The sequence below is a fragment of the Lissotriton vulgaris genome, chromosome 10 (assembly GCF_964263255.1).
Source record: "Lissotriton vulgaris chromosome 10, aLisVul1.2, whole genome shotgun sequence".
In the NCBI taxonomy this organism is placed as follows: domain Eukaryota; kingdom Metazoa; phylum Chordata; class Amphibia; order Caudata; family Salamandridae; genus Lissotriton; species Lissotriton vulgaris.
In genome coordinates this window covers 288,328,375-288,355,168 of record NC_141698.1, presented here as the reverse complement: position 1 = coordinate 288,355,168, position 26,794 = coordinate 288,328,375, and the positions used below count along the sequence as shown (strand labels likewise).

Here is a 26,794-nt window from a genome sequence, read left to right as displayed (position 1 = left end):
TTCTTTGGTATAGTCTACCCACAAAATCGAGATATAATACAGCATCTAGGCCGTGTTTGTGGTACATAAAGTGCCCTGGAGTGTCCCTAGGTGGAACAGGCACTGCTTCTTCTAGAATCCCTTTTCTAGTTCCTATCTGTCTTAGTTTGGAGAACAGCGGCATGTCTCAGCCGTGCTACTTGGTACTTGATACTTACTCGGACTTGGACACAACTAATACAGTAAACACAATAATGTAGATCGAACAATCACTCATACCACAACATTTAAAACATTCTAAAACATTTCAGAACGAACAATAATGATTAGAATAAAACTAGCTAATTGCATACTGGATATACTGCTAAACAGTACAGATACACCGCTAAACAGTGCAGACCGGGTCTGTGTACCCAAACCCGTCTTGACCGGCACAAATTAATGCGCTCGTCTAGATGCGTCCCCAGCAACGGTACTCACCAGGAAGCACGGAACAGAAGGCCTCGGAAACTCGATACTGGACTGGACCGGACTGGACTCGACTCGACTCGTGACGTAAGCACTTCGGAACTTCGGAACTGGTGGGCCTCCGGATACCTCGGACTTTGCTCTCTCAGCTAGGCTCTGGTCGGGATCCTCCGCACTCCTCACCGCCTCGTCTGGGTGTCGATCGCAGCCTCAGTCACCTCCGTTGGCCTGAGGGAGATACAGGAAATCCTGCGGGTACGCGTAGTTGTCCGTCAGCGCTGTGGCAGGGGACCGGGCCTGCAACGCACCGCCGGCGCGTGGGGTGGGGGAGGGGACCCTGTTCGGGCGCCAATTATGTGGTAAATTTTAATTACCTGTACGGAATTTATGCTGTAAAGTTCAATAAGAATAACTCAGTCAAAATGAAGAGGCAGAGTCCGTGGCATTTGAGGTTTATGAAGGTTTTATTACTTAAAAAGGAATTGGTTCGAACCAGGTAGCATGATCCATCACCACGAGGGTTCAGGATGGGAATTGCAATGGACATGTACAATGTTTTATTAACAGGATATCATATATATAGTCAATGCATACAGTAGTATTGAATGCAGAAGGCGTAACAGCTGAGAGAAACGAGATAAGAACAGGAGTACGTAACAGAAGGCGTGCACGAGGGCGTATGCTAGAAACGTCACAGAGGTGTCATAAGTGGGTGGATCCCTAGAAGGATCCTGCAGAGTCAGCAAAAACATGAGGCAGAGATGCGCGCGCAGCAGCATGACGTGTGATTGACGTGTAACTGGATGGTGAAGGAGACTTGACATTTAGCCCTACATGTGGAGACAGAAGTCTGGGGTGTCAGAACAACCTAATCCCAAATCATATCTAATCTTGTGTTTGAGGAACTGTATTATCTAGAAGGAAAGGTCTCTCGGGCAGAGGCTATTCTATACTGACTGCTAATGCGTGCATATGCGACTGCGTGTCTACGTGTAAAGCAAGGGGGCCATGGGCCTACCATGGTAACAGAAGCTATGAATTACTTGAATGGAGACAGAAAGGCCGGGCCCTTTGCTCTGCAGCTGGGAAGGATGTTTACCTATACTACTAGACAGGAATGTATTTTCGAGGAGCGGAGCAGATAACTTGAAGGCTGAATACAGTCTTGGCAGGCGAGCAGGCCGAGCCAGGCACCGCTAGCCACGCAGGGAGTAAGTAAAAGGTCATGGATACAGATGCAGGTCCAGGCTGCAGCTTCCAGCAGCGGAAGGCAGGAAAAGGCTTGAATGGCAGGAATCAGGGCCTAACTCGCCAGAGCTAGAAAAACGTGAAAGTGCACCATGTAAAGACGTTGGCAAGGCACACTTAGGAACTGAATATCTGGCCCATTCATGGTGGATCTGAAAGAGGACATGTTAACGTTGGACGCAAATGTATTTGCGTCTTCATAGCAGGTTGTGGAGGGAACTTACATGTACTAGAAGCACGTACATGGAGCCGTTGGGGTCTACGATAGGGGACACAATTGACCATAAAAATTCATATTACCTCAATTGTAGGGACTGGTAGTCCGATGTGCCTTTGCTAGGTCTCAAGATATGTGCTCTAGTGGATTTTGAGCAATTTAGGTTAAAAAAATATATATATCTGTAAGCGCGCCCCGGTACGCGCACCGGAGAGCGCTCCGGGTGCGCTACGCGACTTGCGCGCGGAAAGCTGATTGGCTCTCGGGTGTCTGTAAACATTCGAAACAGTCTGGAGCGGCCGCCATCTTGTGTCTCGGTAGGATCGAGACACAAGAGGTGGCCAAAACAAAGGGGGAAATTACCATAAGGGGGCAGAGTAGATCCTCCCTCACCTCCTAGGTTTGATGTGGGGGCTTTAAAAGGGTACGCGCACCGGGAAGCGTACTATGGGGAAAAAAGAAAGATAGACTTTTCAAATATTGTATGTTTATTGATTGTTCTTTTTGTTGTTTTTTTTTATTTAAGTAGCAACATGTAGGTACCAATGCAGAGCCTAAAAATTAATATACACCGTCTCCTTTGTAGATATCTTGCATGTTGTTTCAGAAGTTATTGTGGTATATGGAATTCATACCATAGTCTGTCAGGAAAGCAGAAACAATATGGAGGCAGGAGATGATAAAGAGATGTTAAATACACATTGGAGATAATATAGTTGGAGAAAGGAAGGAACTATGAGCAAACTTACTATGTAACACAAAAAAGTTGCACAGTATATTTTAAGTCTCACTTTATATTATATCTTTTTGGGTACTATTTCATAATTTTCATATAAAAAAGAATAATGTCTCAAACTATTTTAACTTTTAAAATTTAAATTTATTGTTCTGATTTTTCAAAATCTAAAAGAATTTGTAACTTTAATTAATCTGGTATGTCCTCCTTTTCATTCCATGATTCACATTCTTTGACACATTTAATTAATTCTTGGTCTACAGTGTCATCCAAAAATTCTATTTCTTCATTTTCTTCCTTAGGATTGTTTTCAATCCTAATTTCAAATGAAATATTATTTTCTTTTTGTTGTGCTTCCATTTTCTTGCTGTAAATTAAATAAAAAAATAAATATATCAGTAGAGATAGGGCACTGTTGGGTTTAAGTTCAGACAGGTACTTGTGAGTTTTTAACAGTGAAGTTATCTTTGGGCACTGTATGGTTTCAGGCAGGAAGTAGAACTATTAAAAAGTGCCTGTGATGAAGCCTAAGTAAATTCATAATTATACCACATGACACACGCGGCCGTGCACCACAAGGCACCCAACTACCTCGCTCAAAAGCTGTCTATATCAGGAGGTTCGAGATCCAATAGGAGTACTAAAAATCTACTCCTGAAACCTCGTAGATTTCGGAAAGCGAAAACTTACAAACGCTCCTTCTCTGGAATGGCACCCAGGATCTGGAATGCGCTCCCTCCTGAAACAAGGCTAATCACCTCCACTGCACTCTTCAAGAAAGAGGTGAAAACAATGCTTCTGGCCAAGATCTCCTGATCGCTACAGATGTTGGGTCAGAGACTCTGCATTGCTTGTACCGCTGCTCTGCCTATTCCCTGGCACTATACTTGACTTGTTGGGGGCACTATTACGCTACTCTCTTACTACCGACCAAGATATGATACACGTTGGTTTACTGATCCACCTGTACGCCATTGTAGTCGGATCAATGACCTGTGCTGCTCTATACTACTCCCTTACCTTATCATATATGGATTGGTTTTATGTTTGTTTTTATCATCCATGTTATTACCATGTTACTTACCATGTTATTACCATGTTATTACCATGTTATTACCATGTTACCATGTTATTTACCTGATCATATATGGATTGGTTTTATGTTTGTTTTTATCATCCATGTTATTACCATGTCACTGACTATTATACTGTTCCCATTATCTCTGTTTACTCCTATTGCCCCTCCCTGTCTTTGTGAAGCGCTCTGATATCTGTAAGGATCCTGTTCGCGCTATATAAAACTTTGAATAAATAAATAAAATAAATAAATATTTAAGCCTTTCTCAATGACTAACTTATATAGAGGGACAGTATATAACTATCTCAAAACGTTTTCCTGAATCAATTTAAAGTGCATAACATAGTTCTCCTTTCAAATTTTTAAAATAACATCTTACCTTTCAAAAAGAAGTTTAAGTTGTCAGTGAAAATGCTCTTGAAATGTACTTCAGGGAGTAGTAGTCAAAATGGCTGTGTTTCTCTCTTTCTTTATATATATTCAGGTACATAACCAATCAAATGTCATGAAATAATAGTAGAAAATGAAAGTAACATTTTAATTGGTTGTCAATTCTAACACTTCATATGTGTTTTTCTCATGTAATTTACCTCAGGATATTTAGTCAGTCATACAGCATAAATGTCTCAATGCAATTCTATCAAATTTGGGTAAATGGTAGGGACTGCTATGTAGTAGGGCTTATTCTATATTTGATGAAAGTGTCTCCAGTGGTTTTTCTGTAAATTACTTTCCCACCTTTTTTTAGCGAGCGCTTACCGGTGCGCGCCCCGGTACGCGTACCGGCAGCGTTACGGGAGTCCTCCATTTTGTGTTTCGGTAGAATTGAGACACAAGATGGAGGGCAAACAATGTTCGGAATGGGTAGAAGGGGGCACGGTGGACACTTCCTGACCCTCTAGGTTTTCTGAGGGGGGCTTAGGACGCTCATATAGGCAACAAAAAAAAAATCGCGTGGGGAGCACCCGGTACGCGCACCGGTAAGCGTCCGGGGAGCGTACTTTGGTGAAAAATAGTGAAAAAAGTTAGAAAAAGATAAACGTTTTGAATGATCAGAGGTAGGGTAGCTCTGAAAAGAGCTATTGGGTTCTGTGGCTGATTTAGGTACCTACAAGTAGGTTCAAATGCACAGTCTTAAATTCAGGAGGAATATTCTATTCCCCTCATCTGAGAAGTGCACACCATCTCCTCTGTAGATGTCTTGCATGTTGTAACGCAAGTTATTGTTGTATATTGAACCCATTCTAAAGTCTCTCATGTAAGCAGAAACAGATTTATTCACATGTTTCCGTGCTTTCTCAAATTGTGGACAAACTTGGTTGGACCAGTTCCATTTCTGTCTTTGGCATATATTGGAATATACCAAGGCAGTTTGGGGAAAAAGTGTCATCAATTGATGAAAGGTGTCCTTTAAAAGCATTTCCAGACCAACCCCAGTCATAGTGCCCAATTCATTTCCACCACAGTGCACTATTAAGAGGTCAGGGTTTGGCAGATGCATAAAAAAATTATATTAAAAACATATAAAATATATTTTTCCTTTAAAAGAATACATTTTACAGCTTTTGATATTTGCTATTAAAAAACCATTGAAATTCACTGAAAAAAACATAGGTTATAGACCATATATAGTTAGGAATTAGCATTTACAAAACCTTGAAAATTCACAGAAAAAAACATAGGTTATAGACCATATATAGTTAGGGATTAGCATTTACAAAACCTCATTTTACTCACACAAACCATTGAAATTTGCATATATAGTTAGTTGCACTAACTATATATCGCGCACCCGCAATCCACTGCTGATGATGCCACATATTACATCATTCATGACATGGTCAGTGACATCATTGATGACATCACTGTTGACAACTCAAATGACATCACTGACAACATCACTGATGACATCATGCATGTGATAATACGATGAACCTCTTCAGACTCTAATATAACCTTAGATACACTCAGTGTAAACAGACACTCACAGATTGTCACTCATCCATGGAGTTACTCATAGACCTAGTCAGTCATGCAAAGAATCAATCACACCTCCATTTCCTCAGCTATACAGTTATACACACCTTACTTATTCAAACATATTCTAACACATATTTACTCTCTTATACAATCACTGATACAAGTTTTCAATGATCCATGCAGCCACTCACACATTCACTGGCTCTTATACACAGTAATTTATATATGTCAAATTTATAATGTCTAATAAACCTACTGTGAAAAATATATAAGCTCCTAGCATCAAAGTTGAATTTGAGCAGGACTTTACCACAATGTGGGGAGTGAAATGTGAAATTTCACTTTACCCAGGCATATAAAAACTCATTTTATACGGGTGTACTTTATACATATATGACCCCCCTCCCACCCCTGGGATACCTAGGGGAGACCCTGAGGGTCCCTAATATGCCAACACATTGTAGGTTATCCATTTTTAAGTGCCCCTACCACCAAAGTCGAGTTTGGGCACAATTTACTTTTTAAAAGCAGTCCTGGCACCCAGGGCTGTTTTCAAATTGACCTCAGGCTTCAGCAGTGCACATATGAAAGTGCAGAAAAAGATGCTAGGTTGGCCTCTAAAATGCTTGAAAGCACACTGCACACAAATTAAAATAATGCAAAAAACAGCAGAAGTTAGATCCTACCTTTCAAATATCAGGACGGACGCCCCTCAGTAATGCTTCTCGAGAGATACTTTCAAATGTGATCTCCACATGGAAATAGCCTTTCTCAGACAGGTGACAACAGGTTTAAGGGTCAGAGGCCAAGTTCTGTATTTAGAACTGAGCAGTAGTACTGAACGTGAAATGTCCACGCAGGGAGCCACTGACAGTGTGTGATTTCTACATTACACTATGAAAGCTTGTCATGTTGAAGAGTAGTTTAACAACTTAATTCCTTTGTATTAATTACATTTCCTGATTCTAACATTATAGGGTAAAACACTAGAGGTAATGTAAATTTTGCTCTAATGATGCCGGAGGCTATAATGTGCCCTGAGAAATTAGGGTCAAAATTAATTCTCAATTCATGTTAATAATATTTAGGATATTGCCATTAGTAATTTAACCACATTGAAGAAATGGAAGAATTTACTTAGTCTTTTCAATAAAGTTATGGCCTTGATTAAGCCTTCCTGGAACAAGATTGTACACCACAGATCTGTTTTAGGTAACATTAGCTAAAGGAAACATTGCATATTCTGTTAGGAGCACATGGGGATATCACTTTTTTCTTGAGACATAATACAAGTATAGGAGATACGCAGGTGGGGTTTATCCTATTAAAGAACATAATCAAGGGATAGCAGCGTCTGTAGGCCATGTGCAGAAAATAGCTCTGCCATGCATACAGAAATACTGGTTTTCACTAAAAATTGTGCTAGGGCCAGATCTAAAGGCTATGAAATTAAGTTTACATTAATGTGCTATTATGTTACACAGCTTGTGCCCAGCTGCCAAAAAGGAGGGTAAATATTGTCAACAGGGGGTCACCTGTTTCGGTAAACTACTGTCGAATAGGGGAGGAGATTAGGGAGACTAGCTTCTGGGCAAATTAAGTTTAACTAAAATTAAGTAACACATTGTCATTTTTTTTATTTATGTGCTCTCTCCTTTTTTTTTCTCACACTCTCTTGAGCCGGTCTAAACTGTCTAGGAACGGCCATGAGACATCTAATTGGCTATTCAGTAATACTGTTTTTAAAATTGTTAAGATTAGTAAAATGAATAAAAAAAGACGCCATGTTATTGCCCATCCTGTCTGATGAAATTATGAAAGGATGAGTAGTCTAGATTGATGTTCCCTTATTTGACCTTTAAGGGGAACCATATGTGGGTAGTTTTTGTTCTAAAATTCTCAGGTGGTAACACCATTATTGTTTATGTTACTATCATGCTAAATACAGTTTTGCAAAGGCATTACTAAAGTCTTATTAGTAAGTCTGTGTAATTGAGCCGACAGCCCTTATTAGAGCTGGTGAATATATTTTTTTTTCTTTGAAAAAGTTGTCACATAGTCCAGATCGTGAAATGTAGAATGCACAAGGGTTCACAATGTTAGGAAAGATGCCTGTGTGATCCTCACCAAACATTTTGAAGGAAAATATTGCTTTATAGGAGTTTGTTTGCCACAACAGGTTCTGCTGGAGAAATGCATGTACCCACTATGTTGCGATTTTGTTAGTTATTTATGTAATAAGGATCCCTGTTAAAGTAGCAGTTTTTAGATTTTCCCGCTGCGCCTATATCATGAGAGCATGATCCTAAGCGTAAAATGTAGGTGTTTTTACGTAAGAAAAATAATTTTAGAAGTGTCTGCAGTCCTGTACAAGTAGTGCAAGGTTCATAAGCAGAAGTGTAGTGAACAGTACGTTTTACTCTTGTCAATTCACCAAAAAGTTCCTTTTATACTCGCTAATAGGTCATGGTTGTTTTTTATACTCTCAGATAGATGAAGTGGTTGTTAGGTGTCTTGCTAATGTATGGGGCGCCCCAAGACTAAAGAAGTTTTCCTAAATAGAGTATCCTCTCTGTTGATAGATTATTTGTATGCCTGGTCTAAAGATTTTTTGTTCTGTCCACATATAGATATCTGCTGCCCTAAAATCATTGCCAGAGGGGGCCCGACATCAGATTCATCCTGGGGAGTCAGCGCCGATCCGGCTTGGAGTCGAGGTAAAGGGAACCAGCACAGGCATTGCTGGCAACTAGGACCACAGTGAAGGTAGAAGGGCGGAAGCACTGGGGCCTGTAACAAAACAGTGAAGTGTGTACCCTTCCTACTGTGAGTTCAGAGTATAGGTGCTGTGCATTTGGTGCTTGTTAGATTAAAGTGAACAATACTGGTGCACTTCCTGAGACACTGGACAGGATCACTGAGGGCATTTGCCCCGGAGGGTGGGTGCCCTATCCTGAAAGAAAAAATGAACTTTGGGCCCCGATTGTCTGTTTGACTTGCAAGCTGGGCAGCTCCACCGTTGAAAAAGAACTTTTGAAGAATTATAGGAGCCTGCCTGTGAGGCTCAGACGGACACAGGGAGAAGACTCCCCTCTGGCTGGTTGTACAGCGACTTTTATTCTTCAAGTACTTTTTAGCAATGTACCCAGTGGTCATCCCATTTTGGAGGAGGAGCAGCCCTTTGCGGCTCCTCGTCCTAATTCCATGGCCCCGTTTGGTCATCCTGGTCCCCCAACATAAAGATTGTTTTTGTGATCATTGATACCCTGATCGTCACTTAGGGAAATTATGGAGTTTTCTGAGAAACAGAAAAGATGCCCATGTATGCTGTATCTAAATAAGATACTACTGGAACAGATAAATGCAGCCAGGGAGGCGGGTGGGCGGGTGTGAATCTGCAGCTCTACATGCCAAGAACAGATGCCTACTGGTAAGTAGCATTTTCCGTTCGAGGCATATGAGCTGCAGATCACACACTGTGCATAGATTGTATAGCAGTACTCCACCTTAGCGGTGACCACCGGTATCTGTTGCAGTTGTTTGAAATAATGTTTTGAGTACAGCCTGGCCCACACTAGCTTGTTCCTTTGCTTGCACATCTACACAATAGTGTTTTGTGAATGTATGCCGTGTAGACTACGTAGCTGCTTTGCAGATGTCATCTAAGGGAATGTTCCCTAAGAAAGCCATTGAAGCCCCTATTTTTCTGGTAGAGTGGGCTTTAGGGGGGATAGATAATGTACGTTTTGCTTTCTGATAGCAAATTTGTATGCATTTGACAATCCACCTTGCAATTCCAGATTTTGATATGGCGTTGCCTTTATGTGGTTGTGAGAAGAACACAAAAAGTGGTTGTGTTTTGCGAAAAGGTTTTATTCTGTCAATATAATAAATGAGTGCTCTTTTTAAGTCTAGCGTATGAAGAGCTCTTTCTGCGACTGTTTGTGGTTGCAAGAAAAATATTGGCAACTCTACAGACAATTTGAGATGAAAGGGAGAAATAACTTTAGGAAGGAATTTTGGATTTGTTCTGAGACCACTTTATGATTAAGTTGTAAAAATGGTTCTTGAATAGTAAGTGCCTGTAGCTCACTGACCCTTCTTAGGGAAGTAATGGCCACTAGGAAAGCGACTTTCCATGCGATAAATTGCAATTCGCATTTGTGCAGAGATTCGAATGGAGGACCTATTAGTCCTGTGAGAACAATATTTAAGTTCCACACAGGTGAGAGTGGTACTCTGGGTGGAATTATTCTTTTGAGTCCTTCCATAAAGGCTTTGATGGCAGGTACTCTGAATAGTGACAAATGTGGTTTGTTTTGTAAGTAGGCTGCTATAGCAGCAAGGTGTAACCTAATAGATGTGTATGCTAGATTAGACCTTTGGAGATGTAGCAAGTAACCTATGATGGGTTGGATTGACACATCTAAGGAATTGATGTTATTTTTGCAGTATATGACAAATCTTTTCCACTTGGCTGCATAGCAAGCTCTAGTGATGGGGCGTCTAACTTCTCTGATAACATTCATATAGTCAGGGGGAAGGTTAAGGTAGCCAAACTCTAAGACCTCAGGAGCTATATCGCTAGGTTGAGCTGTGCTGGGTCAAGGTGGCTGATCTCTCCATGGTTCTGGGTTAAGAGGCGTGGGGAGAGGTGTCGTTTTTTTGGTGAGGGACTACAGACAGTTTCAGTAATGTGTTGTACCAAGGTTGTCTGGCTCATGTTGGAGCAACTAGGATGAGAGTTAATGAGTGTTGTTGCAGTTTGCGCACCACCAGTGGAATGAGTGGTAGAGGCGGAAAAGCGTACGCAAATTTGCCTGACTAACTCATCAATATTGCATTGCCTTTGGACAATGGGTGTGGATATCTGGCGGCGAAGTTTGGACATTTGGTGTTCTCATGTGTGGCGAAGAGATCTATCTCTGGCTGCCCCCACAACTAGAAAAATGGTTGAAGAACTTGCGGATGAAGTTCCCATTTGTGAATCTGTTGCCTCTGACGACTTAACAGATCTGCTATGTTGTTCTGGACGCCTGAAACGTGTTGGGTTAGGAGAAAAATGTTTTGAGGAATAGCCCATCTTCATTTGCTTTGTGCTAGTTGAGAGAGCTGTATGGAGTGTCCTGCCTTGTTTATGTATGTAGTACATTGCTGTCATATTGTCAGTGAGGACTAGGATAGCTTTGCCTGATATTTGTTTCTGGAATGCTTTTAACGCTACGAAACAAATATGCTACTTACCAGTATGCATCTGTTCTTGGCATGTAGGGCTGCTGACATTCATATCTGTGCATAGATCGCCGCCTAGTGTTGGGTCCGGATGATTGCACATTGTTGTCTTGGAAGAGTCTTCGAAGTATCACGAGATAGGTGGCTCGCTTCTAGGGGACGCTTCGGTTTGCTGTAGCGCTGTTCCTGGCGCTGCTGTTGGATTTCCTGTAGCCTGTTGTTCCTGTGGCCACTGCTTGCCGCACCCGCTTCGCGGGTGCCGCTTCGCCCCATCTGGCTGGGGGCTGCTTCGTGACTTTGGTGAGGAGCCTGGAGTTGGGTGTGGGAGCGAGGCGCAGCGGGGCTGCGAGCGTGTGCAGGGACTCCATTGTCCAGGAGTCCCTGCGTGACCTGTAAGACCTTCCGGTCCGCTCTCCCCGTGGCCCGCCCACCGCCCACAGGAGGGTACTTTACCTCCTCCCGCCGCATAGCTCCTTGGGACGCTTCTGTTTGCTGTAGCGCTGTTCCTGGTGCTGCTGTTGGATTTCCTGTAGCCTGTTGTTCCTGTGGCCACTGCTTGCCGCACCCGCTTCGCGGGTGCCGCTTCGCGGGTGCCGCTTCGCCCCATCTGGCTGGGGGCTGCTTCGTGACTTTGGTGAGGAGCCTGGAGTTGGGTGTGGGAGCGAGGCGCAGCGGGGCTGCGAGCGTGTGCAGGGACTCCATTGTCCAGGAGTCCCTGCGTGACCTGTAAGACCTTCCGGTCCGCTCCCCCGTGGCCCGCCCACCGGAGGGTACTTTACCTCCTCCCGCCGCATAGCTCCTTGGGACGCTTCTGTTTGCTGTAGCGCTGTTCCTGGCGCTGCTGTTGGATTTCCTGTAGCCTGTTGTTCCTGTGGCCACTGCTTGCCGCACCCGCTTCGCGGGTGCCGCTTCGCCCCATCTGGCTGGGGGCTGCTTCGTGACTTTGGTGAGGAGCCTGGAGTTGGGTGTGGGAGCGAGGCGCAGCGGGGCTGCGAGCGTGTGCAGGGACTCCATTGTCCAGGAGTGCCTGCGTGACCTGTAAGACCTTCCGGTCCGCTCTCCCCGTGGCCCGCCCACTGCCCACAAACGGTCCCTATATCCAGGTCCGGCTCTTCCGTGACGCGGGACGCGCGCGGGACTAAGCCCGGGGCGAAGACCGGGCAAAGAGCGGGCCGTTCTAGGCCGTTAGAGGCCGGCAGAGACCGGACCGGGCCACCCCTCTGACGCTCCCGGCCCCGTAGCGCCTCCCAACACACTCCATAATGGCGACCAGAACTTCACGAAGTAAGTCCGCCCAACCAGGTCTAAGTACCCTGGAAAAATTCTTCCCAAAGGCGAGTAATCAAGCTAGCAAATGCTCGTCAATCACAGAGGCGCACCTCGAGATGGGTCCGGAAAGTGTGTTCCTGGAACAGGGGGATACTGTTTCTACAGATGCTAGCACACCGATCCCACTGGATGCCACCCATTTGTCATTAATGGATAGTATTGATCAGACGATTGAGTCGGTCCTTCAGCAGTTAAGAACTCCTTTGACGCAGAGGGATAGGAACTCCTCCCGGCTATCTGGGATCTCTGACCATCCTACCATTCCGGAAATTAGGGGAATAGACTTGCAAGATGCAGGCCAGGCTGACCTGCTTCCAGACCCGGCAGGCAGTGGCGTGGAACAGCCCCCAAAAAGGAAAAGGTCCAGGAAAGCAAAGAAGGCAAAGAGGGCTAAAATCGATATAACTGAGCTAAATCAGGTTGACAGCACAGACATTTCCGCCTCCCCTGATCTTAATTTGTCTGGGTCCAGGTCGAATCACATGGGTTCTCCAACTACTGCTGCCCCACTTTTGCACTCGGGCCCTTTTATTTTTGGTGGGGCAACTTCTAATAGCACTGACACATTGATTAATTCACTCACAGATATCATGAGGAATTTGCTAAACCCCATCTTAGCTAAATTGGACGCCATAGAGACTAGACTGAAGGCCATGGAAAACAGTCACTTAAGGAAAAGTCCTGGGTCAGCTATAAATGCGATAAATGCCCCTCCAGCCCACCGGGCACCATCAGGGAATAGACCGTTGCTCCCTGCACCGTCTCAGGGCGCCAACACGATACTGCTGAGTACGGACGGTGCGCCTGTTCCCCAGACGCACCCTCTGCTACCTTCAGCACCTAGGCCCCCTGTCCCGGCCCCAAGGAGATCTAAGCAACTTCCTGCACCACAAATAGGGGGAGTGGTGAACTCTACCAATGGTCCTACTGATGGTACCACGCCCCCTCTTGACAGGAGCAGGGTGGTTAACCTGCCCCCAGAAGCAGTCCCATACACGGCAATCATGGTGGGAGTACCTGAGCTAACTGGTGATATGAGGGAGCCTCAAGACTCCTTACGCAACAAGGTGATGAGCTGGCTTAGTATTAATAGGCCGCTGCCTCCTAACCTGAAAGGCGAGGTCCTGATGGTCAGGAGGATCCCTTGGATTGGTCTTACCCCAAAGAATAGGGTAGGGGATTGTATTATTATAAGTTTTAAAAGCCCCCACGTTGCTAACTACATCTGCAACTGGCTTGTAAGGCCTGACAAATCCAAGATCGAACTAGTCCCCCTCTCATACTTCTACCCAAATGTTAGCAATATAGAGGCAGGGGGGGAGAAGGGGTGGACTAGAGTAGGCTTCGCGGTAGACGGCTCATGTTACAGACCAAGGCATTACTTACCACCGGCCCAGGTAAATTTCATACATCATAATAGATTTTCCTGCCTAGACCAGGTCGACTGACCACAAACCAAGGTGACATCCTTCAGCCCTGGGAAGATGGCGGATGAGGTGCAAAGTCGGGCGGGAGAGAGTGCAGCCCCTGTAACTGAGCATGGTCCGCAGGATAATGCTATAGATGAGGCGCAAAGTCGGGTGGGAGTGAGTGTAGCCCCTGTATTTGAACATGGCCCGCAGGATAATGTTAAAGATCGATCACTTAGTATGGGTGACAGTCTGGGTCAACAGGGGCCTCCACCCAACATCGGGACTGACCATATTCTGCAACCGGGGGTGGCGGAGTTGGCTGGTCCATCCGCCATCGCGGAGTGCATTACTGTTTTGCCAGGAATCCATCCACCCACAGGCTGTGCGGCACCTCCTATTGTAGGCCAAGGCCCTCCACCAACAGATCAGGGCCTGAGAATTGTCTCATGGAATGTGGCAGGGATTGCAAATAAGGAAGGCACACCGGAGTGGGACCATCTGGTGGGTAGTAGCGACATTCTCCTTCTCCAAGAAACATGGGCGAGGGACACCCAAGCTAGGAGAGGGTTTGAAGTATTTGAAATCCCTGCCAAATGGGGTGGGAGGGGGAGGCCGTCAGGTGGCTTGGCAATCTGGATCGCGAGTCACACTGGGTGCCAGGCGGAACAGGTGCACACGTTCTCGCAGGACATCCAGTGCGTTCGGCTCACATGGCCTGGTAAACCATCATGGGCTATTGTGAATGTCTACTCGCGACCTGTTGCCGCGCCAAATGAGTCACCAACCCTAAACGACTTGTCCTCCTTCCTGGGGCAACTCCCGGGAGATCTCAAGGTGGTGCTTGGAGGAGACTTCAACTGCCACTTTGAACCTCTCGAGGGCTTATTGGAGGGTGCCCTCACGGCCGAGGATGACTACTGGGGGGTTCCAAACTCGTCTTCCCCTCATCCCAAAGTCTGGTCCCCCCTTGCAATACAACTTATGTCCCTTACCCTGAACTACGCACTGAGGGCTTGTAATGGGCGTACCCCGTCCGATACCCCCTCAGTGTGTACTTTCAATAGGAGGGGCCATGAGTCGAGGATAGATTATATCATGTTAGATATTACACTCTGGCCCAAAGTCCTCGACTTTAGGGTAATAAGCAGATCAGATAGTGACCACAATGCCCTTTGTTTAAACATCCAGTGGCCCCTGCACTTAGCGGGTACATTGGTAGAAAGTCCGGGGGGAGACACAGGGGAACTGGTCCTTACAACTAACAGGCGCCGGGTTAAGTGGGGTAAGCTTGTGAGCTCAGAAGAGGCAATCAGTAAGCTATACGAGTTGGCACTCCCAAGGCTTATGGAGGTGGACGCACTTCTAAATGCACCAAGAACCCCAGAATACAATGTGAAACTGGGTGGCATCCACCAGGATCTTGTCAGCGATTTGGCTGAGGTATTTCACCCGGTGGTGCCAAATCGAAAGAAAAAGACCCATGTTCCCACCTGGTATACCTCCTCCTGCAGGGCAGCAAAGTCTGAACTTATTGCTGCAATAAAAGAGGGGTCTAATAAGGCCAAGGTATGTGACCTTAGGAAACACTACAAAGCAGTGATGGCGACTGCTAGGACCGAGTGGGACTGGAATCACTGGCAAGATCTTCATGATGCCCTAAAAGTCAGGGACTCCCGTAAATTTTGGGCCCTTGTCAATAATGGGACAGGGGAACTTAAAAAAGCAGTGGAACCCAACATTGCCCCCGAGGTTTGGGAGGCCCATTTTGGGGCGCTTTACCAAGACACTAACTCCTGCCCTGATATAGCCCTCTTAGTGCCCTGCGGCGCACAGGACCATGACTTGGAACTATCCCTGGGGGAAGTGGAGGCAGCCCTGAAGCATTTATCATTGGGGAAGGCGCCAGGTCTGGATAGGCTACCTGGGGATCTGTTTAGGCATCACTTGGACATCTGGGGCCCATACCTTCTCATTCTTTTCAATGCCATTCTAGGAGGTATGTCAATCCCCGGGTCGTGGCTGGGGGCAGAGATTGTTCCGATCCATAAGAAGGGGTCTACTCTGCTCCCCGCGAACTACAGGCCCATTAGCCTAATAGATGTACCCCAAAAGCTTTTTGCACGCCTTATCCTTAATCACCTCCTGGACTGGGTGGAGGACAACGACATCATGAGCCCCCTCCAGGCTGGCTTCAGAAAGAACACGTCGACCATGGACCAGATCTTCCGCCTTCTCCTTCTATATTGGAAGACTGTAACTCTAGAGGGAGGAAGACTGTACATGGTCTTCGTGGATCTGAGGTCAGCCTTTGACCTAGTCCCTAGAGGGAAACTATGGGAGGTTCTGCAGAAGCTAGGAGTACCCCCCCACCTCCTTAGTATTATCATCAGGTTGCATGAGAACAACTATGCACAAGTGAGGTGTGGGAGGGATGGTAAGCTTTCGGGCAAATTTCCGGTCCGCCGAGGAGTCAGACAGGGCTGTGTCTTGGCGCCGACCCTGTTCTGTCTCTTCATTAACAGTGTCATTCAACATCTTGACACTGTTAAGGACAATGATGCCCCGCTTTTGGCAGGCAGGAGGGTCCCGGCAATTATGTTTGCTGACGATACCCTCCTGCTTTCCAAATCCCCCATGGGAATCCAGAGGATTGTGAATGGTTTTGGCCTTTTTTGTCATCAACATGGGCTGGAGGTGAACACTGAAAAAACTAAGTTCATGATCTTCAATCCTCCTACCAAAACCAGACCCAATCCAAAACTCGGGGAAGTTAGTCTTGAGAGGGTCTCGACCTTTATATATCTGGGGGTAACATTACAAGAAAACTTAGCTTGGGACTGCCAGATAGCGAGGTCGAGGCTGAAACTATCCCAGCTATCGGGCGCACTCTTGAAGGTAGCAAACAAGTCCACCTTTAAGCCTGTAAGCCCGGCCCTGGAAACATATAGATCCCAAGCGAAGGCAGCAGCCATGTATGGCAGCGAGTTGTGGGGTCACAAAGCAGGGAAGGCACTGGCAGCGGTGGAAAATAATTTTTTGAGACGCTTACTCGCTCTCCCGCAAGGTACGCCACTCCTCCCCCTACGACTAGACTTGGGTTTACACTCCATTGCCGAAGACCTCCTGTCGAAACCCGTGAAGTTTTGGCACCGGATATGGACTACCGAGGAACTGTACCATTACAGACAGGACCTTGTTCATGTATTGAGGCTGAATGGTAGCAACAAAATTCCCTGGCTGGCTTTTATCAAGACGGAGTTGTACAGTTTGAACTTGCCAGACCTATGGGATGATCCAGCTCAGGGCTGTCAAAGGATTACGCGCAAAACTCTCACCCAGCTCTATAAAATCAAAAATCTGGCTGACACGGATAATGCTCACAACAGCGGCACCTTGACGGGACGTTTTATGGAATCCAAAAATTCTTATCTTTTCGAACCTTTTATGGATTTTATCTTTCCTCTTTTGGCGAGGAAATTGTTCCTGCAATGGAGGTTTGGTACACTTCCCACCAAAGTATTCACCCATAAATGGTCCACAGGGGGTGACAAACTTTGCCCTTGTTGCAAAACCCAGGACGAAGATGATTTACACATAATGTTTGTTTGCCATGCCTACCAGAGTCCCAGGAAGCGCTGGATAGCACCCCTGTGCCGAAACCTGGGTTTTAGGGAGTACTTACAGGCATATAGGGTTATGAAAACTAACACCCTGGGCCATATTGTCTTTGCTGTCTCAAAATTCTTAATGGCAGTATGGATAATAAGGAAGAAAATGTCCCCCTGAACTGGTACCATGTATTCCTTACCCCATGCAGATCTAGTAGATCTTTTTATATGTAAATACTGTGTTATATATGTACTGTATTTTATTGTATCTTTTATGGCCCATGTGGCCGAAATAAAGAATTTTTGGAATTGGAATTGGATAGGTGGCTCCTCCCCTGGACTACAGTGTGCATGGGCATCGACTCCATCCCCAGATTGTTTTTAGCCATTGTGGCAAAGATGGAGTGAAACTCAGTGAATGATGACCATGCTATGAGTATATATATGAATACTGCAGCTGCTACAGGCGCCGGGGAGGAGGGCGGGCGATATGAATGTCAGCAGCCCTACATGCCAAGAACAGATGCATACTGGTAAGTAGCATATTCGGTTCGAGGCATGTGGGCTGCTGAATTCATATCTGTGCATAAAATACATAGCAGTCCCTCCATTAGCGGCGGCCGCCCGTGCCAGCTGCAGCAGTTTGGAAAAGTGTCTTGAGAACAGCCTGCCCTACAGCTGCCTGCTGTTTGGAGTGCACATCAACACAGTAATGCTTAGAAAATGTGTGTGTGGTAGACCATGTGGCTGCTCTACATATGTCCTCTAAAGGAATGTTTCCAAGGAATGCCATAGAGGCCCCCAACTTTCTGGTGGAGTGGGCCCTTGGTGGAATGGTAAGAGTGCGTTTTGCTTTTACATAGCAGATCTGGATACATTTAACGATCCACCTAGCAATACCAGCCTTGGAAATAGGGTTACCTTTGTGGTGTGGCGCAAAGGCGACAGAGTTGCTTAGTTTTCCTAAAATCCTTGGTCCTATCAATGTAATACATTAGGGCCCGTTTAACGTCAAGGGTGTGGAGCATCCGCTCCGCCAGTGACTCAGGATTTTGAAAGAAAACAGGTAATTCGATTGTTTGGTTGATGTGGAACTGAGACACAACCTTGGGCAGAAACGTAGGGTTAGTGCGGAGCACCACCCTGTTGGAATGAATTTGGATAAATGGCTCTTGGATTGTGAGGGCTTGCAATTCACTAACCCTCCGTAGCGATGTAATTGCTATGAGGAAAGCCACTTTCCATGTCAAGAACTGAATCTCGCAGGAATATAGTGGTTCAAAGGGAGGACCCATCAGCCTGGTAAGGACCACATTGAGGTTCCACTCAGGAGTTGGTGGAGTCCGAGGCGGATTGACTCGTTTGAGGCCTTCCAAAAAAGCCTTGATGGCAGGCACCCTGAAGAGGGAGAGGTGCTGCCTATTTTGGAGATAAGCGGCCATTGCAGACAGATGAATGCGAATGGAAGCATAGGCCAGATTACACTTGTACAGATGGAAAAGGTAACAGATGATGTTCTGAATAGAAGCATCCAGCGGGTTAATGTTGTGGTCCGCACAATAAATGACAAACCGCTTCCATTTTGCCGCATAGCAGGCTCTAGTAGTGGGCTTCCTCGCCTCCCGAATGATGTCCATACAGTCGGGAGGTAAGTGCAGGTAGCCAAACTCTAGGACTTCAGGAGCTAGATCGCCAGGTTGAGCTGTTGCGGATCTGGGTGCTGAATGTCGCCATGGCTCTGCGTCAGAAGGCTGGGTGTGAGATGTAGCCTCTGATGCGGTACCACGGACAGTTCTAGAAACGTGATGTACCATGGTTGGCAAGCCCACGTTGGAGCAACCAGGATGAGAGTCACCGAGTGCTGCCTGAGTTTGCGTGCCACCAGCGGAATCAGAGGTGCTGGGGGAAAAGCGTACGCAAATTTGCCTGACCAGTTCATCCATATCGCATTGCCTTGCGACTGTGGGTGTGGGAATCTGGCGGCGAAGCTTTGGCATTTTGCGTTCTCCTTTGTGGCGAACAGGTCTATCTCTGGATGACCCCACCTTTGGAAGTACGGCCGGAGTACTGATGGATGTATCTCCCACTCGTGCATCTGGTGGCTGTGCCTGCTGAGCAGGTCCGCCATCTGATTGTCTTTGCCCGGGAGATGCTCTGCCATGAGGAAGATGTTCCTCTGAATGGCCCACTTCCACATGCTCTGAGAGCCAGATGAGACAGCTGAGGAGAGTGTGTGCCTCCCTGCTTCTGAATGTAGTACATCGCCGTCATGTTGTCCGTCCGAATCAACACGACCTTGTTGCATAGATGAACTTTGAATGCTTTCAATGCCATGAAGATCGCCATCAGTTCTAGAACATTGATGTGCATCTTCCCCTGTTGCTGCGTCCATAGTCCCTGCACAGTGTATTGGAGTACATGCGCTCCCCATCCCTGGAGAGAAGCGTCCGTTGTCAGGATAATCTGTGGCACAGGCTCCTGGAACGGTCGGCCCTTGCAAAGGTTTCGTGGATTCCACCAATGCAGAGAGTTGTATGCCCGACCGCTCACCAACACTAGGTCTTTCAACTGGTTGTGAGCCTGAGTCCACTGACGTGCTAAGCACTCCTGAAGCGGACGCATATGTAGTCTGGCGTGCGGGACAATGGAGATGCAGGAGGACATCATGCCTATCAACTGCATGAACACTCTTGCTGGAAGCGAGTGTTGAGGTCTGAATTTTTGGATCAGCGACTGAATGCTGCTGACTCTCACTGAATTTGGCTGGGCTGTGGCCGCCAGAGTGTCTATGGTCGCACCCAGATACTGCCGTATATATGCGGGCTGGAGGTGGGACTTTATGTAATTCAGTGAGAATCCCAGATCGTGCAGGAGGTGAATGGTGTGGGACACGTAGTCGGCACACTGCTGGGCTGACTTCGCTTGGATGAGCCAGTCGTCCAGATAGGGATAGACGTGGATGTTGTGACGTCGTAGATGTGCCGCCACCGTCGCCAGACACTTCGTGAATACCCTGGGTGCCGTGGTGACCCCGAAAGGCAAAACCTTGAACTGGTAGTGCTGGTTTTGGATGGTGAACCTGAGGTATTTTCTGTGTGAAGGATGTAGCGGAATGTGGAAGTATGCATCCTTCATGTCCAAAGTTGCCAGAAAGTCCCCCTGTTGTAGCAGTGGGAGAACTTGCTGCAGTGTTAGCATGTGGAAATGCTCGGACAGGATGTAAAAGTTGAGGGGCCTGAGATCCAGGATGGGCCTGAGGGATCCGTCCTTTTTTGGAATCAGGAAGTACAGGGAGTAAACTCCCGTGCCTCTTTCCTGCATGGGCACAAGCTCTATTGCCCCTTTTTGCAGCATGACTGTGACCTCCTGCTGCAATAAGTGCAAGTGCTCGCCTGACATAGGACGGTACCTTGGGGGTATGTTGGGTGGAGTGGATGTGAGCTCCAGACAATAACCAAATTGGATAAGCTTTCTGACCCACCTGTCCGTGGTGATGGACTTCCACACGGGCAGGAACTGCTGGAGTCTCCCCCCGACTGGTGTTGTGTGGTCGGGGGGCAGTGACAATGCGTCACTGTTTGTTGGCGGTAGAGGACCTGGAGCTGTTGTTGCCACGTCCTCTGCCCTTGGCGCTGTTGCAGCGGTATCCACCTCGACTCTTGTTGGCATAAGTAGTCTGGGTGTTGCCTTTGTAGAACTGCGCGGACTGCGAAAGTTGACCCCTTGAGGTGCCTCTGGTATTGGAGCGATGAAAGGACCCACTCCGAAACTGCTGGGACTGCAAGGCACCCATGGATTTTGCAGTGTCGGTGTCCTTCTTCATTTTCTCAAGGGTGGTATCAACCTCAGGGCCAAACAGGTGATCTGGGTTGACCGTTTGGTTCAAGATGGTGGTTTGAATGTCCGGCTTGAACCCAGATATTCTTAGCCAGGCATGTCTACAAAGCATAACGCTAGTGTTATTGGCGCGTGCGGTGGTGTCAGCCGCGTCTAGAGCGCATTTTATGGAAGCGTTGGAGATCAGCTTCCCCTCCTGTATTAGCATCTCAGCCCCTTCCTTATATTGATCGGGTAGGTGTTGCAAAAGGGTCTCTAGGGTATCGTAGTGTGCCCTGTCATAGCGCGCCAAGAGCGCCTGCGTGTTTGAGATGCGCCATATGTTGGCTGCCTGCGCTGCTACCCTCTTCCCTGAAGCTTCAAAGACTTTCGATTCTTTGTCTGAGGGAGGAGCATCACCCGTAGTCTGTGAGTTGGCCCTCTTCCGGGCATTCGAGACAACCATGGAGTCCAGAGGCAACTGTCCCCTAATATAAGTTGGATCTGTGGGCGCTGCCTTATACTTTTTGTCGATCCTCGGGTTGATGACTCTCGCCCTGGTGGGCTCTTTGAAGACCTCAGCAGCGTGCTTTAAAACACCCTTCAGCATTGGCAGAGTTTTTACAGTCTTTTCAGAGACAGAAAAGGTGTCAAAGAGGAAGTCTACGTCCACAGGGTCAGTATGCAGCTGGACGTTGTGATTGGCTGCTGCCCGCTCAATGAGGGCATTGAAAGCCGCAGAGTCTTCAGTGGGGGAAGTTTTAGCAGAGAAGAGCGGAGGGTCCTGCCCAGAATGTGGGTCCCCAGGCTCACCACCAGCAGACCAGGGCTCTGCCACATCCTCTGGGTCTGTGTAGACTGGATAGCTATATTCATCTTCGTCATCGCCCTCACCAGCGTCCACATCGGAGTGAGATGGGCGAGACTTGGTGAGCTTGTGGTGAAATGGGCTCCACCAAGGCTGGAGTACCAGCAGAGTTCATCTTCCGCTTTAGCGGGATCTTGTACGACTCCAATTGGGGCTCCGGGGTGATTTTCCTCTTCAGGAGGGAAAGTCTGCTTGTTTCTGCGTCGATGAAATGTTCTTGACGCTCCTCTTCTGAAAGCTGCCGAGGCCTCGGGCCATGGACCACCATCGCTGCCTTCGGCGTCGAAGAGACCTTTTCGGGCACGCCGGTCCCCGGTTTAGCAGCAAAAGCCTTCAGCGCCGTTTTAGGCGGCAAGTTAAAAAGGATCGGCGTGGGCGCCTTCGCCGGTTTCTCCAGAGGCTTGGCCGGCGGAGGGTCCTTCGGCTCGACAGCTGCGGCGCCGTCCCTTACGCGCTGCAAGGACTCCGTGACCTTCTTCGTCAACGCGGCAGATGGACGTGCCGGTTCGACGGAGTCCTTAGAGGTCGGTTTCGGAGTGGAGTCCTTCGAGGTCCCCTTCGGAGTCGACACACTTGGCGCAGCCCCCTTGGCCTTGTCTTGCGGAAGCGGGGCAGAGAGGGCCTTCGGGTCGTCGGGCCGCTTCTTCGGGTCGGTAAGAGACCTCTTGGGGTCGTCGACCGTCTTCTTGTGATCGAGTCGACCCTTGCCGGCGTCGACTGTCTTCGGCGCCGATGCGGCTGTGTCCGACCCCTTCACTTTCGGCTTCGACGTAGTAGCCTTCGGGTCGGCCATTTTGACGTGGCCCTTCGGCTCGACGGCCATCTTAGGTTTCTTCGGCGCCGAGGCCTCCGAAGTCTTCGATCCGACCAATGCGATGCGCACTTTCGGTTTCGATATCTCTGGCGTCATGACCGTAGATTTCACTTTCGGTTTCTGTTTCACCGGGAGTGAATCGGTACCAATGTCCGTGGCCGGGCCAGCAGGCGGGGCCGAGGAACTCACATCAAGGTCTTGGGTAAGGCCTGAAGGCGATCCCTCGACCTGGGCCTTATTGATCGGAACGGCCCCAGAGTCAGTTTGAGGAAGCTCTTCGTCCAAGCTATCCTCCATGGCCCCAAGGGCCCAGTCGTCGTCTCCTACCTCCTCGACGACTTCACCGAAATCTTCGGCCTCAGCGTCGTAGTCGTCCTCGACCTCCGACGCGGGGTTAGATTCTGAGATGTCCTGGATATCTTCATCCTCGACCTCCCCAGCATCGAAAATGTCCGTAGGCGCCGGTGCAGATTGCTGGGCCTCCAGGCGCGCAGCTCGACGGAGCTGGAGTGTCTTCTTGGACCGGAATCTCGAACAGGCCATACACTTGGCCTCGTCGTGGTCCGGCGACAGGCACTTGTTGCACACCGGATGGACGTCGATGTGTGGGTACTTCGAGGAACACACCGGACATCTTTTGAATGGACTTCGGTTTTCCATGATGGTCGATGAGTCTGGAGCGTCGACTAGGCCCTCCGCGCCGAAAGCACGCGGAAGTACAGAGCTCGGCTCGGAGCCGAGGAAAGTTGCGAAGCCGAACGCAAGACAATACCGACGCAAGTCCTAAAGACCGTTTGGTCTCAAAGTTAAGTTAAGTTAATTCTTATCGATTCCGACAAGAGGGAACCAAAGACATCCGAACCCAATGGCGGAAAAAAACAATCTGGGGATGGAGTCGATGCCCATGCGCACTGTAGTCCAGGGGAGGAGCCACCTATCTCGTGATACTTCGAAGACTCTTCTAGGGCAACAATGTGCAATCATCCGGACCCAACACTAGGCGGCGATCTATGCACAGATATGAATTCAGCAGCCCACATGCCTCGAACATGGCTAGTAACTCCAGGTGATTTATGTGGAACAACTTTTGTTGTGGTGTCCACATGTCCTGTATAGTGGGATGTAATAGATTAGCTCCCCAGCTGGAGAGCGATGCGTCCGCTGTTAGCACTATCTGGGGGACTGGCTCGATGAACGGCTGCCCTTTTGAAAGGTTTTTGGTGTTCCACCACTGCAGAGAGTGATGGGTGCGGCCGTCCACCAACACCAGATCTGTTAGCTGACCTTGAGCTTGGTTCCACTGTTGTGCTAAACATTCCTGTAGGGGACGCATCTGAAGTGTTGCGTGAGGTACTATAAATATGCAAGAGGCCATCATCCCTATCAACTGCATAAACATTTGAGCTGGAAGAGAGTGTTGGGGCTGGAATTTTGTTATGAGGGTTTGCATGCTTGCTATCCTGGGTGGACTAGGATATGCTAATGCTTTTGAGGTGTTTATTGTGGCACCAAGGTACTGTTGTATGTGGGACGGTAGTAGGTGAGGCTTTGCGTGGTTTATAGTAAACCCTAAGAAGTAGTTGAATGGTGGCTGAAGTGTGTTGTACACACTCGTTGTATGACTTGGCTTTTATGAGCAGTCGTCTAAGTATGGGAAGACGTGAATTTGTTGTCTTCTTAGATGAGCTGCAACTACTGCTAGACATTTGGTGAAGACCCTGGGTGCTGTGGTGACTCCGAATGGGAGTACCTTGAACTGGTAATGCCGACCGTCCACTACAAACCTGACATTTTTTCTGTGAGAGATGTGAATGGGAATATGGAAGTAGGCATCCTTGAGGTCAAGAGTGGCAAGGAAGTCTCCTTGTGAGAGCAGAGGAAGGACCTGTTGAAGTGTGACCATGTGAACATGGTCTGATTGTATGTACAGGTTTAGGGGTCTCAGATCCAAGATGGGTCTGAGAAAACCGTCTTTCTTCGGAATGAGGAAGTAGAGGGAGTAAACCCCTGTGTTTTTGTGATGCAGGGGTACTGGTTCTATTGCATGTTTTTGTAGGAGGGAAATTACCTCTTGCCTTAACAGCGTTAAGGGTTCTAGAGACATTAGGCGCTGTCTGGGTGGTATGTTTGGGGTTAGCGGTGAGTTCTAGACAATAGCCTGATTGAATGATTTGTTTTACCCACTTGTCTGTGGTAATGTTGTTACAGACAGGTAGGAATTGCCTTAATCTTCCCCCGACTGGAGTGGAATGGTTCAGGGGGAGTGGAGGGAAGTCATTGGGTAGGGTTGGAGGTGGAACGAGTATTGTTGATTTTGCCTCGACCCTTGTTATTATTACCTCTGTAGCTCCTCTTTGATAACCTCTGGTAAATGAGGTTTGGGTGGGAGTTTTGTAAGATGTGGAGGGGTTGTCAGAGAAATAATCTCTGGAGGTGCCTTTGTAAGAGGAGCGATGAAAAGAGTGTCTGGGATCTTGCGATTGCAAAGCTCCCATTGATTTAGCTGTGTCTGTATCTTTTTTCATCTTTTCTAGCGATGAATCTACAGCAAGGGCCAAAAAGGTGTTGCTCATCAAATGGTTGATTAAGTATTGAAGTTTGCACTTCTTGTTTAAACCCTGAAATGCGTAGTCATGCAGGACTACGTAAAATGACACTTGTGTTAATTGCTCGGGAGGCAGTATCTGCCACGTCTAGAGAGCAACGAATGGAGGTGTTTGTTATGAGTTTACCCTCTTGTATAAGGTCATTGGCCTTGGTCTTGTATTTGTCAGGAAGATGTTGCAATAGTCTCTAGTTCATCGTAGTGTGCCCTGTCATAGCTAGCCAGCAAAGCCTGTGTGTTGGCGATTAGCCATATATTGGCCACTTGTGACGCTGTGCGTTTACCAGAGGTGTCTAAGAGTTTTGATTCCTTGTCTGGAGGCGGCGCATCCCCTGATGCATGTGAATTGGCCCTTTTTCTGGCATTGGAGACTACTAAGGAATCCAACTGTATCATTCCCTTGATGTAAACAGGGTCGGTAGGGGCAGATTTGTATTTTTTTTCTATCCTGGGGTTAACCCTAGCCCTAACAGGATCTTTGAACACCTCAGGTGCGTGTTTAGTTATGCCTTTTAACACAAGGAGAACGGAAGTGGATCTTTGTGAAGTATCAAATATGTACATTAAGAAATCCTCCTCCACACTGTCTGTATGTAAATCTACCCTGTGGTATTGTGCAGCTCTATGAACGAGTTGGTTGAAACCCATGGTGTCCTCTGGAGGGGAAGGGCTAGAGGGAAATATGTCCTCTTGTGGTACATTAGGGACATCTGGTGTGTTATAATCATCCCATGGGTCTGGGGTGTAAGATGGACTGGAATCCCCTACTGGTTCATTGCCTGCACCGTCCCCCTCTTCATCAGAGGGGTCATCATCATCCAGTGGTGGAGATGGAGTAGGGGAGTGGTGTGGAGGGGGAGGTGGAGAAGGTATTCTGAGAGGAGATGTTTCAATTTCTATGTTCTTTGGTGTAGATGGAGCCGGTAGAGCCATGTCCATTGTTCTCTTTTTGGATCTAAGAGTAAGTTTACCTATCATTGGGTCTTTTAGAATAGTTTTTTGCTTTGGATCTGGTTGAAAAAGCTCATCTGATTGAGGTTGGTCTTTAGGCACCGATTTAATCGGTTCCAAAGGCTTGCGTGGAACCGGTTCAGGAGTGGCTTTATTCTCTTTTGGCTTGGAAGCGTGAGTTGTTTTAGCCGATACAGGAGCTTGTGGAACCGATTGCTTTTTTGGTTCCGAGGATTTTTTCATCTCCAAAGTCTGAGAGGTAGCTGTCTTGGTAAGTGGCTTTTTGCTCAGTTCCGATGACTTTTTGCTCGGTTCCGCTTCTTTTCGAAGCGAAGGGATCAGTGCCGGCACGGAAGAAGATGACATTTTCTTTTTCGGTGCCAGGGTTAGTGTTTTCGCACCAGTGGCAGGCTGACTCGGTCCTGAGTGGCCTGTAGGCTTATTTATGGACAT

At 47.5% G+C, this 26,794-nt stretch overlaps 2 protein-coding genes across 3 annotated transcripts in view; both read right to left on the bottom strand.

The window, feature by feature from the left end:
- LOC147685146 (uncharacterized) overlaps window positions 1–26,794 on the bottom strand; it is a 693,800-nt gene that overhangs the window by 398,216 nt on the left and 268,790 nt on the right. The gene's annotated exons all lie outside the window — the stretch shown is intronic.
- On the bottom strand, window positions 833–26,794 carry LOC147685147 (uncharacterized). Its single transcript, XM_086942283.1, has 3 exons — window positions 25,919–26,794; window positions 20,975–21,731; window positions 833–837 (listed from the first exon to the last, which is right to left on the bottom strand). Exons 1-3 carry the CDS (start codon window positions 26,792–26,794, stop codon window positions 833–835), a joined length of 1,638 nt encoding a protein of 545 aa, XP_086798409.1.